The 12616-nt window shown below is 40.6% G+C and overlaps 1 protein-coding gene across 1 annotated transcript in view; it reads left to right on the forward strand.

Annotated features, from left to right (window-relative positions):
- Positions 1-12189, forward strand: part of LOC306874206 (glutamate receptor ionotropic, NMDA 2B-like) — a gene marked incomplete at both ends in the record, with an annotated part of 110395 nt that extends 98206 nt beyond the window's left edge. Inside the window, 2 exons of the mRNA XM_079424074.1 lie at positions 6737-6975; positions 9697-12189. Of these exons, the coding sequence (XP_079280200.1) occupies positions 6737-6975; positions 9697-12189 (2732 nt within the window). The remainder of the gene's footprint in view (positions 1-6736; positions 6976-9696) is intronic.
- Between the last annotated feature and the right edge of the window lie 427 nt (positions 12190-12616).

A 12616-nucleotide genomic window follows, 5' to 3' on the forward strand; every position in this document is an offset into this window, starting at 1 on the left:
TGTGTAAAATCCTGCTACAATCATTAACAAAAAGCCACATTTGTGTGGCGGTGTGCGATCAGCAGTGGCGGCGCTAGGGCGGGGTTTGACGGGGCTATAGCCCCATCAGAAACTTGCTTAGCCACGGCACAGCACCCCCAAGGATTTCCAAATGATTTTCCTGTTTTTTAACTCTCGGTGTCACTCTCATTAACATTGAAAAATAAACATTAAAAACCTAAAATAAAGTGCCTAAAATGTGGCCTATAAACAATTGATATTATGGGGGAGGGGTCAAGCAAGCAACGCGCAAACTGTGCGCAAGAGTTATGAACGTCAGTCTATAGAAAAAAGTGAAAGTAAAAAAAAACTGCCGGCTAATGGTGCGTTCACACCAGACGCGAATGAAGCGTTAAGCGCGAGTGATTTACATGTTTAGTCAATGCAACGACGCGAATAGACATCCTGCGGCTCGAATTGAGCGTTTTGGGCATTTGAAGCGCGTAATGCGTGACTCGCGCAAGTTGAAAAATCTGAACTTTGGCGGATATTCGCACCACGTTAACCAATAAGGAGCTTGCTCTAGTAGTGACGTGATTACGACGTAGCGAGCAGAGGGAGAAATCCGAAACAACAATGGAGGACAAAATACTCGTCGCTGTATGTGGACCCCCAGAGCTATTATATCCTATTGCAAATACACTCACAACAGTATAGTAAAAAAAATAGTTATTTATATGTCAGCCATTTCGCAAAGAGACTGGAGCCGCCTGGCAGAAGCCCCTCCCTGACGCGAATTCGCGTCTGTTGTGATGTGAATTTCACGTGCGAATGAAGTGAGTAAACTAAAAATGTTCAAGCGTCCAACTACGCGCGAATAGCGCAATTTATTCACAGTCAGAGAGAATATGCGCCTTTAATGCAGCGTTACTGTGCGTTCACACCAGACGCGACTTGCACGAATAAATCGCGCTATTCGTGCCGCAGGATGTCTATTCGCGTCTTTGCATTGACTTAACATGTAAATCACTCGCGCTTAACGCTTCATTCACATCTGGTGTGAACGCACCATGAGACAACGAGAGACGAATCTACTCTAACATATGCTGATAACGGTATATAATTGTCTTAAATTATTCCCTTAATATTTCTCTTGTGGTCCGTATATAGTGAAAAACATGAGAAGAATTGTATTTCGTATAATACAGGTTGTTTTTGAAAATCATGAAATAAAGCTGCTCTGAATTTTTATTGATGACTGCAGTGTTAATAATAATAATAATTATAGGCCTATAATTCATCGTATAAATTAAAAGATTTTTAAATTAACATTTTTAAAAACAGTTTCAATGAGGAGTAAGCTATAGCCTATTTTATTATCCTCACAGCGCATCATGCGGTGATGTGCTATAAAATTATTGCGGGGCAATAATTTCATGTAATTTATCAATAAAAGTACTCTATTAATAATAATAGGCCTAATAATAAGAAGAATGTAACATGCCTACATTAATTGGAAATGCTAAATCCTTTTAATATTGCCAATTTTTGATGCTTATATCTGGCTATCATCGACACATGATATCATGCAAATCAGCACAGGGAGGTTATCATTCGCAATGTGTGCCCATGTGGAAATAGTTTTATGAATGGCAGTTGGCATTAGTATATTACTAATAACAGTGGAAAATGAGAAGTTTAATACCACAGGAAAAGTGTTAAATATGCCTTTTTAGAAGCTGCTAGGGCTGTCGCGATTCATCGATTTTAGACGACTAGTCGATTTTTAAAAATGGTCGACTTCATTTTGTTTGCGTCGACTAACCGTCAAAATACCGGAAGTGGCGCATTGCACGGACGAGAATTAATAAAACACATTTTTAGACTATTTTCCAAGGCTGCATTATATATTAAACCCATTTAAAAATCATAATTAAGCATAATTGTGAATTCACAAACGCTATGATTTAATTAAATAATTATATGCGATGCAGTTCACACAGTATATGCGCTTTAATTACTTACATGCGTGTAGGTTAAGTTCGTGCATCTCACAACGGCTCCGTTCACAGTAGCTCCACAGAAACTGTTATCATTTACATGTGGAGCGTCTCATACTCATCTCTGCATGTTGTTGTGAGTTTGTGTTTATTATAACGTTCATCTGGGAATGCAATGTGCGACATTTCATCAGATTTATAAGGTAAATCATTTATAAATCTACACAAACAGGAGAATGCATCGCGATTTCAAAATAAAAGCTCAAACCCTCACTCTGAGTTTAGATGGTTTGATCTCCACATATTCATGTAATTACAGTGGCTGTAGCATTTCTGTCCTAAAGAAATGGCCAAATATTAAAGAATAAGTGTACGTTTCAATTAAAGGGTGCTTGGTCAATATGAAACAAGGATAAGATCGCGCAGTAATGTGTAAAAATTATCGTCAGGCCGTTGGCGCCCTTTGCAGGCCTTTGTTGTAATGCGTAATCTACATTAGCTATATTGTTTATAATACATTATGTATTTTAACAGTTTGGTTCAATAAAACCATATCATTTCTTGCTTTTGACTAATTATTATTGCATCATTGCTATTATATGTTGCACTTCACTTTTGCTTTAAAAAAAGATTTCATAGAAATTTGGATTTCATTTGGTTTATTAAAATTTTTTTTTTTTTTCGCGGGAAGTTAATCGTTTAGATTAATCGATTAGTCTGAAAATTAGTTGATAGATTAATCGAAATAAAAATAGTTGTTAGTGACAGCCCTAGAAGCTGCTGTATATAAAAAACTGATGGCTAAAGTTTAGGCGTTCATTACTTTCTCTCAATTTAATTAGTTGTTTTTAGTACCCCCTCTGAACTGTTAAGCCCCCCCTTAGCACCCCCAACAAAAAAATCCTGGAGCCGCCACTGCCGATCAGAGTATGTGAGCGGAGTGGAGAGTCAACAATCCCCTCCACTCTCCGAACATTTAATAATCACTCCACTCCCGCTCACTGATATCAGAAACACCGTTCAGCGTCTAAAGTATTTCAGTATGTTTGAAATATCACAGTTCTATGGAAGCCCGTTTCCGCCACTGAATAAAAAATAAAAAGTTTATTGCAACTTTTTATCTCACAATTCTGCCTTTTTTTCCCCCTCAGAATTGCGAGTTAAAGTCCAGTTTTCAGGGGGAAAAAAAGACTGATATTTTCTCGGAATTGCGTTTATATCTCAGAATTATGACTTTTTAACTCACAATTGCGAGTTTATATAACGCAATTCTGAGAAAAAAAAGTCCGCTGAAAATATTAAGAAGGAACAAATAAATTCCTTGAGAAATATAACTTCCCGCTCATGTCCACTGCAGTCATCACAGCCTTCACATTCTTTCTGATTTGAGAGATCCTTTTCTATCTAGCTAGCTAAATATAGGCTATTTAACATGTGAATTCTTGCTAAATATGCAGTGATATTACGCGTCGTTGGCATGAATTGTACTCGTGATGGAGCGCTCTTGGAGCGAGTGAAAACCACGACGCTCCGACTTTTAAAAACTCGGCTCCTCGTTCCATTCAAAATCACACCACTCCACTCGCTCACATACTCTGATTGAGAGTAACTGTTGCTGTCATGACAGATCTATTTTAGAACCAGCCGCTATCTAAATAATCTGGTTACGGGCGCGGGCCAGATATTATTGTTGCCGACCACTGGTGTAGAGAATTCACAGCTTGAGATGTTTACTTCATTCACTTCTTCTTTAAATGATTCTCAATGTGCCCTCAAGGCAAACAGTTTTGAAGAATACCTGGCAAGAGATGACAAGTGCCTACACTGTCTGTTAGAACGCCAACAACTATGCTGCACAAAATGGTATTAGATGTGTGAAAATATGGCACCCTGTTTTTCAAAGCTTCCTTTGTGTGAAATTCATTCTGTTAAAGCATAATAATGCTTATATTGAATTACTGTACTCATCAAATCAAGGATTCATCTCATAGTATGCTCTCAGAGGCATCATGCCCATTGAGAGTGAGGGGGCACGTGCCCCCTCAGATTTTTGAGCCTAGTGGATTTTGAATGAAAAAGACAAAATAGCAGAATAATATTTTCTATATTTGATACAATCACACCAGCGTGATTAAATCGTTCAGCGCGTCATATCATCAGCTGCTAAATTCAAATCTGCTTTCGCTGAGCCAGAGACAGACGAGTTTTTACAGCACTGCACATTATAACCAATCACACATGATGCTGTTGAGCTTATGAATGCAATGGCCAATCAGAGGCGTTCAGATGAGTTATAGCTGAGTTTTCTTCACTCGCTCGCTGACTGAATACTGGAGAATTCTCTCGTTAGAAACAATAAAGTGCAGATGTGTGTATGAATCTGTAAGTAATATTCATTTCACAGTGTAAACAGCTTCAGTGATTTTAATGGGAGTTTTTGAGAGTGCTTGATTGTGCACAAATATGCATTAAATAATGCTTAAGTAATGCACAGGTAATCATGAGTTATACATTAAGAACTAAACCTTTTATTAATGATTACTTCATCAGCAACTAATGAACATTTGATTCAAAGATTAAGTAATCAATAAATTATGATCAGTTAAATGTGTTATAATGTACTAATTACCTAATGACTTTATTTTTTTATCTAATGAAGTAAATTCATATGTTAATTACCACATTGGGTCGAAGCCATGCCTTTAAACTTCTAGTTGTCTGCTTTAATTAATCATTAGCTAATGATTTGCTAAGGTATCATTATGTTATGACTACTTGTTGAGGCACAAAACTATTAACTAATTGTTAAGTAATATGTCATTGTGGTTATAGATTTTGAATGAGTTAGTTAGTCATGTGGCTCAACAAGTAAAGTCACACCATAAAGATACCCATGCAAATCATTAGCTAATGATTACGTTACCATGTTCTTTGCTCTTCTGTACAATGAAAGTGTTATAAGTACCCTAACCTAACTTACAATGTTTTATTCATATTAACTTTCAATGTTAAATTCACATTAAATATAAAGTCAGTCGTATTAAAACTATGTTATGGCATAACGCCCATATCTGTTACTTAAGTAAACAGACAGGTTGTAATGTTACAAAAGATTTATATTTCAAAGAAATGTTTTTCTTTTAAGCTTTCTACTCATCAAAGAATCCTGGAAAAAAAAATGATCAAGATTTCCACAAAAATATTAAGCACCACAACTGCTTTCAATATTAATAATAATAAGAAGAAATGTTTATTGAGCAGCAAATCTGCATATTACATTCTAAAGGATCATGGGACACGGAAGACTGGAGTATTGGCTGTTGAAAATTTAGTTTTACCTCCACAGGAATCAATCACATTTTAAAATGTGTATTAGTAAATTTGTACAATATAGTATACTAATATAGTTACTATAATAACTATAATAGTAGTTAGTACATATACATAACCTATATACATAACATAGTACATATAGTACATAGTACTGTAGCAGCAATAGATGTACAGAATTGAAAAGTGTTTATCTCCACAGTTTGATTCAAGCACTTTCCTAGTGATCCAGATCCAGGGGCCATTTCTAGAAAACGCCATCTCTTCCCCAAACAGTATCTGAGATGACAAGCTGTTTGAATCCCGTCCAAAGACACATGCAGAACATGCCCTATGCACCCCACACACACATAAACAGTGTTCACAATTTTAGACACTTAAGATGACATTTTCTTAAGAGTTCAATATAGATACTGTATACGGGCACAAAATCAGCTTGGCCTGTAGATACATTTATATAATACATATGCCCAACTTAATGATTCCTCGTGCATACATGGTTATGTCATGCAAGCGGGACGCGCTAGATTAGATTAGTGGCAAGGTGAGTGTTCATATGCATATTGACAAGAAGGCAGTGCACCTTGGTTTGGCACACTGACAGCAGTATGGAACCGTAAAGGTACGGTTGGGTGTATCGCATGTTGTTATATAAGCCAGCATATGATCCAGGAGCAAGAATAGAGTTCTATTTGCAAGTGTCAAGGGGGCGCTTGTGTTTTCTCAAAAGTACACTGAGAAGGCATCAACTGTGTGACATATACATGTAGGTACACATGAATGCACCGGCACAGCATGGGAGCACCAGCGTGCACATTCACCCTCGCATAGGTGTTGGGTTTTTGACTGATTTGATGGCTGAAGTCCCCGACTATAGTTCCCAGTGTGGCATAGAACTGCAGCCACTGAATGGATGGATCCTTTTGCATGTGTAAATTATTGAGTATGTGTGTATCTGCATTTGTCCCTAAAGACAGACCTGCAGATCACTGAATGGTGTTTTGGAGTTTGATCCTGTCCCTCCTATGCGGGCTGTCAGGCCCCTCAGGGCCCTTATTAGAGCTGGGAACCAAATCTCAAGTGACTCCTATAAGCAATCATTAATGTGAAGAGAGCTCCAGTGTCTATGAGTTGGATTAATCCGTCATGACAAATGTTACACTTCGCAGGGGCCATAATTTGTTTACTGTGCACAGTTTTGTGGGGGCTCTAAATAAATGCAGTGCTGAAACGCATTGAAATCATCATGGATAGACAAACGTGAACAAACACGTCTGCTAACAGTAAAGCTCGAGAGCACTCGAAGCACACAGACACACAAAACACACAGATGGAGAGGCAGAAAGTAAAAAGATGCATAAACAATCACTCTTTCTAACCCACATTCAGTTGCTAGAAAGTACAATCTTTTTCTCCTCCTTTTGTAGGTGAAATGGAGGAACTTGAGGCCCTGTGGCTGACTGGCATCTGCCACAATGAGAAAAATGAGGTGATGAGCAGTCAGCTGGATGTAGACAACATGGCAGGTGTGTTCTACATGCTGGGAGCTGCAATGGCCCTGTCCCTTATCACATTCATCGCAGAGCACCTCTTCTACTGGCAACTGCGATTCTGCTTCATGGGTGTGTGCTCGGGCAAGCCAGGCTTGACCTTCTCCATTAGCAGGGTGAGTGGCAGATTCGCTTTTGATCCAAAGACAAACAACCACCAAGACTAACTTTACTATTATTCAGTTGCACACAAAAGGAGCAGCAGTTGAACTTGAGCTTGCAGGGAGCAGGGTTTAAGCAGTCTAAATGATTGGAGAATTCCTACATATGACATTTTCCAAAAAGATTACAAAGTCAAAAGTAAAAAAAAAAAAAAAAAAAAAAATACATAAGCAAATATTATGGAAGCCCATTTCCGCCACTGAATAAAAAAATAAAAAAGGTAATTTGGACTTTTTTCCACAATTCTTAGAAATTAATTGTCAATTGTCAATGAAGTCAGAATTGTGTGAGATACAGTTGTGAGGGGAAAAAAACTAATTACGAGATATACACTCACAATTCTGACTTTTTCCTCCTAATTGCTCACAGTTGTGACTTTATTACTTGCAATTGCGAGTTTATATCATACAATTCTGAGAAAAGAAATGTCAGAATTATAAGATGTAAACTTGCAATTGCAAAAAAAAAAGAGTCAGAATTGTGAGATAAAGCTCGAAATTACCTTTTACAATTTTTTCAGTGGCAGAAATGGGCTTCCATAAAGTATGAATTGTTCACAATAAGCTGTAATAGCATGCATTTAGAAGTGTACTTTTTTTTATAGTTTCAAATGTGAACGGTCACACTTGGTTAAATTTACTGTTTTAAAGATGTAGTATTTTTTACCTAAGCAGTTATATAAACAAAATGATACTGATTACGAAAATGATTTTGCATTTAACCGAAATACATTTTTTAAATGTGCAAAGTATATAAATGTTTCCTTCACGTTAGAGGAATGTCAATGCTGAAATTTATGTAGAAAAATCCAAAGATTTCTGGATGATGATTACATTTTTTTTTGAGGGCATTTTATTTATTTATTTATTTTTTGTGGTGCACTTTTTTTGTACATTTAAATCATTCTGTTTCTTTCATTCTGATATGTGAAGGGGAAAGGATGAACATACTTTTGAATGCCCATTTTGTATATATGCAACATTAGAAATCAGACCCTGATCTTGAGCTAACAGGGCAAAGCAGCAGTCTCTCATGCTAGACATTCGGACATCAAATCATGCCTCAAGTGATTTGGAGTGGTGCCATGACCCACATAATGGCGGGGATGAACAGAGAGAGTAAATATCAGTTTATGTGACCAAACTGGCAAGTGACTCAAACATAAACCTGGGTTTACCTGAATTCACAAATTATCAAAGCTAAAAGGATAAAAGATTGCTATATTACTCTGTTAGCCATAAGGGCAATTTGTATGACCAGTTTCCTCAGCTACAAGTACAGACATAGGAAGCTGATTTTCTTACTAGATATATTTCCCTTTGAGATGTAGATGTGTGTTTGAACACTAGCTAAAGCAGTGTTGCTGTGGTAGGGGTAAGAAGAGTCTAAAATGAATAGAGGGGGAAAAACATACAATAGAAGAGAGAAAGACACCTCTCAAGAGAAAGAAGGAAAGAGAAAGAGAAATGAGATAACACTGAATGAAGAATATGTTCCAACCTAATCGGATTGAAGGGTCAGGAGATGAATGAGAATAAGAGTCACTGTGGGAAGGATGACCAGAGTTACCAAAATGACAGAATATAGAGAAGATAAGAGGAACATAAAGAGAAGAGGGAAAAAAATACACAAGAGTGGACAGACACTAAGCGTGACCAAGAGTGAGACAGGAAACATTTCTGACATGTTGCCGCACTAGAGGGATGGATCACCAGTAGAAGAGTAACCTTTACCCTTTAAAAATGGTTTGAAGAGAATTCTATTTGTTCCAAATGTGTTTCACGCATTGTTTGTTATTAAATGGTTTTCATGGTTTATTTATAAAAAAATTAAAAGACATTCCATTATAGTGCATCACAACATTTATAGGTCTGGTAACCGGTCCGTGGTGTAAAAAAGGTTGGAGACCCCTGGTTTAAATGATAATGAAGTATTTTGACTTCAAGCCAGTTTTACAATAACACATTTGCCATTAAGAAATTAGTTTGATAAAATACATTGAAAAATACATAGATAAATGGATTAAAATGCAGTACGTCTGCATCACTGGTGAATGAGCTGGAGAGATTTTTTAGAGTATTGTGTAATTAATTTGTCATGGCAGCGATGAAGGAGAGACACAGAGGAGTAGACACAGTGGCGTCAGTAGAATTTTAATCACATTGATTGAAGACATTGATAGGCAGTCAAAACCACAGTTACTGCAACCCTGTCACCATGTCATCATTAATCAGAACCTCTATCGCCCCTGCCGTTTCTCTTTCTTGAACATATTTTCTCTTTTCCCCTCTCCTTTCATTCGTTTTTGTCTCACTCATTTTCCTTTCTCTTCTCTTGTACACAATGTCAAGTTTAAAGACAATGAAGAATAGACTATTACGTTTTTTTTATTAATTGTCCTCCTGAAGGCTTTATAAAACTAAACTACAGCATATAAAAGACTGTCAGAGCAGTAATTACAAGATAATTTAAAAACATTAAATTTATAGAAACTAAGATTTGACTTGAAGGGACTTGTAACGAAGCGCTAAGCCTTGAGACCTGACATGAACTTAGCATCAAAATTGTGAAAATGCTTGCTGCTAATTAAACTTTTTACTAAACAATAATCTAATCCTACATTGTTTGTTTCTTCTCCCTTGTCTTTGCTTTCCCTCATTTTATCTGTCAAACAGGGCATCTACAGTTGCATCCATGGTGTTCAGATTGAAGAGAACAAATCAGCCCTTAACTCACCATCAGCCACTATGAACATGAACATGAACAACACCCACTCCAACATTCTCCGTTTGTTACGTACTGCCAAAAACATGACCTCTGTGCCTGGGGTCAATGGTTCACCTCGGAGCGCACTGGACTACAGCCATCGTGAGTCAGCCGTTTATGACATCAGTGAACACAGGCGCAGCCTAGTAAGCCACACAGAGTGCAAGCCTCCACCGTACCTGCCAGAGGACAACATGTTCAGCGACTATGTAAGCGAGGTGGAGAGGACTTTTGGGAATTTGCACCTGAAGGACAGCAACCTGTACCAGGATCATTACCTACACCACCATGGGGGCACGGGATCCGAACTGGCTCTCGGTATGTCGGGTCCCCTGCCTAACCGACCTCGTAGCTTAGGGAGTGCCAGTTCATTGGAGGGGGGGTACGATTGTGACAGCTTAGGGGGAGGGGTAGCGCCCATCTTCACCACCCAGCCACGGCAGTCGCTGACACATCGGAACAGGGAAAAGTTTGACCTGATTGCGGGTCACCCAACCCAGTCAAGCTTCAAGTCCGGCCTGCCAGATCTATACGGAAAGTTCTCCTTCAAGGGTGGGGCATCCAGTTCAGGGTTTATTGCAGGACATGACAGGTACTGCGGGGGAGGTGGGGTGGGATCAGGAGGGGACGACGGAAATATTCGATCCGACGTGTCTGATATTTCCACTCATACTGTGACCTACGGGAACCTCGAGGGGCATGGCAAACGACGCAAGCAGTACAGGGACAGCCTAAAAAAGAGACCTGCTTCTGCCAAGTCTCGCCGAGAGCAGGATGAGATTGAGCTTGGTTTCAGGAGACGTCCCCACCACACGATCCATCATCATCACCACCACCATCATCCAGCAACACAAGCACACCGCTCAGCCACCCCACCCGTGGAGCGAAAGAGCCTGAGAGGTGGTAACAGCACCTCCTATCTATTCAGAGACAAAGAGAATTTGAGGGACTTCTATGTGGACAAGTTTCGAGCCAAGGAAGGGGCATCCCCATGGGAGCATTTGGATTTAAGTGATGCTCCAGGAATGGGTGGAGGAGTGGGACTGGGTGGAGGCGGTTGCGGTGGAGTAGTTAGTAGTGGTGCTGGGGGAGCGTGCACTAGTTTGGTTCCCATGGAAGATTTCCTGAAAGGTAAATCCAAGAAGACAGAATGTAAGGGTGGAATGGGAGGAGGATCGCCTGGGCAACAGGGCCATGCATGCTGGGAAAAGGGCATCGGAGGGGTGGGTGGCTTGGCTGGAGGGGATTGGGAGTGTCGCAATTGCCACAGTGGAGGGGTTGGAAGTGGAGGAAGCAAGCCAGTTTGCATGCATGGGGGAGGTGGGGCTGGGGGCTATCCAGCTGCTGGGGGAGTTGGGGGAACCAGTGGAGGGAGTGGACAAATCTCAAGTCGCCCTAGTTCAGCCTCCTGCAAGCGGTGTGATTCGTGCAAGAAACCGGGCAACTTGTACGACATCAGTGAGGACAACCACCTCCTCTTGGATCAAACTGGGGGCAAGCACCCCCTGGAGAGCGGAAAGGGAGGGGGAGGCACAGGGGCCCAAACCCAGGTACAGAGGCGGAAATTTGGCCCAGGTGGTAAGGTTTTGCGCAGGCAGCACTCTTATGACACATTTGTAGAGCTGCAGAAGGAAGGGGCGGGCAGGATGGGGGGGTTTGGAGGCAGTGGCGGAGCGTCAATGCTTCCTCCACCCCGAAGCGTGAGCCTAAAAGACAAAGACCGTTACATGGAGGGCACGAGCCCCTACGCCCAGATGTTTGAGCAGTATGCGGGAGGGGAGCGGGAGACATCATATTTTGGGGACAGAGGGAAGGGTGGGGGTTCATCATTTAGCTTATTCCGTGGGGGTGAAGGTGGGTTGCACCGTCGCTCCGTGGGTGAGAGAGACATGAGGGACAGGGATAGAGGCATGATGGGAGGAGGTGTGGGCGGTACCCGAGGGGTCGGGACTTACTCCTTGTCTAAATCTCTCTACCCAGATAAGGTGAACCAGAACCCATTCATCCCAACCTTCGGCGACGACCAGTGTCTATTACACGGTGCCAAATCATTCTACATCAAAAAGCAGCAGGCACAGCCGCAGCAGCAACAGACGCCACAACAGCAGCAGCAGCAACAGCTCCTCAACAACAGTCGGGCTGACTTCCGGAGCTCCATGGGGGTGACTTCCTATTTGCCTGCTTCCGCAACTTCTGGGGTGCTGTCCAATGTGGCCCCTCGGTTCACCAAGGAGCTTTGTCTGGGCGGGCCTCTTGGCAACCACCACGGTGGAGGACCTAGCAACAACAAACTGCTGTCAGCAAGGGATGGGTTAGGAATGGGTCAAGGACAGAGACCATTTAATGGCTCGAGCAACGGACATGTTTACGAGAAGCTTTCCAGTATAGAGTCTGATGTCTGAAGAGGGAAGTCAGAAACAGATAAAAACACAGAAAAGAAGCTAACGGACATGCGGAATGATGATTGAGAGAAAACTGAAAAGGCAGTGTGTAATTTGTTCCCTCATGCTAATGAAAAGAAGAGGAACCTATGTGTGAGGAACTGACTCGTGCTTTCTTTAAGTTATGCGGATCACGCGCTGCCAAGCATACGTTTGTAAATAGAGAGCGGGGACCTGCCCACTGTCGAAAAATTGAGATTAGGGGGGAAATCTGTTTATTCCTCTCTTTTATTCTCTCTTTTTTTTTTTTTTGTATATCCCACTATTTCCCTGCTCCTAACATCAAAATAGCGGCCAATCCAGATGAGACAACCGTGTACAATCCTTTGTACAATTGTGGATGGAAATCAGTTACTCTTTTTAAGCAACAGGGTAAAACTTACAATAA

This window comes from Barbus barbus (genome assembly GCF_936440315.1).
Source record: "Barbus barbus genome assembly, chromosome: 8".
Taxonomy (NCBI): Eukaryota; Metazoa; Chordata; class Actinopteri; order Cypriniformes; family Cyprinidae; genus Barbus; species Barbus barbus.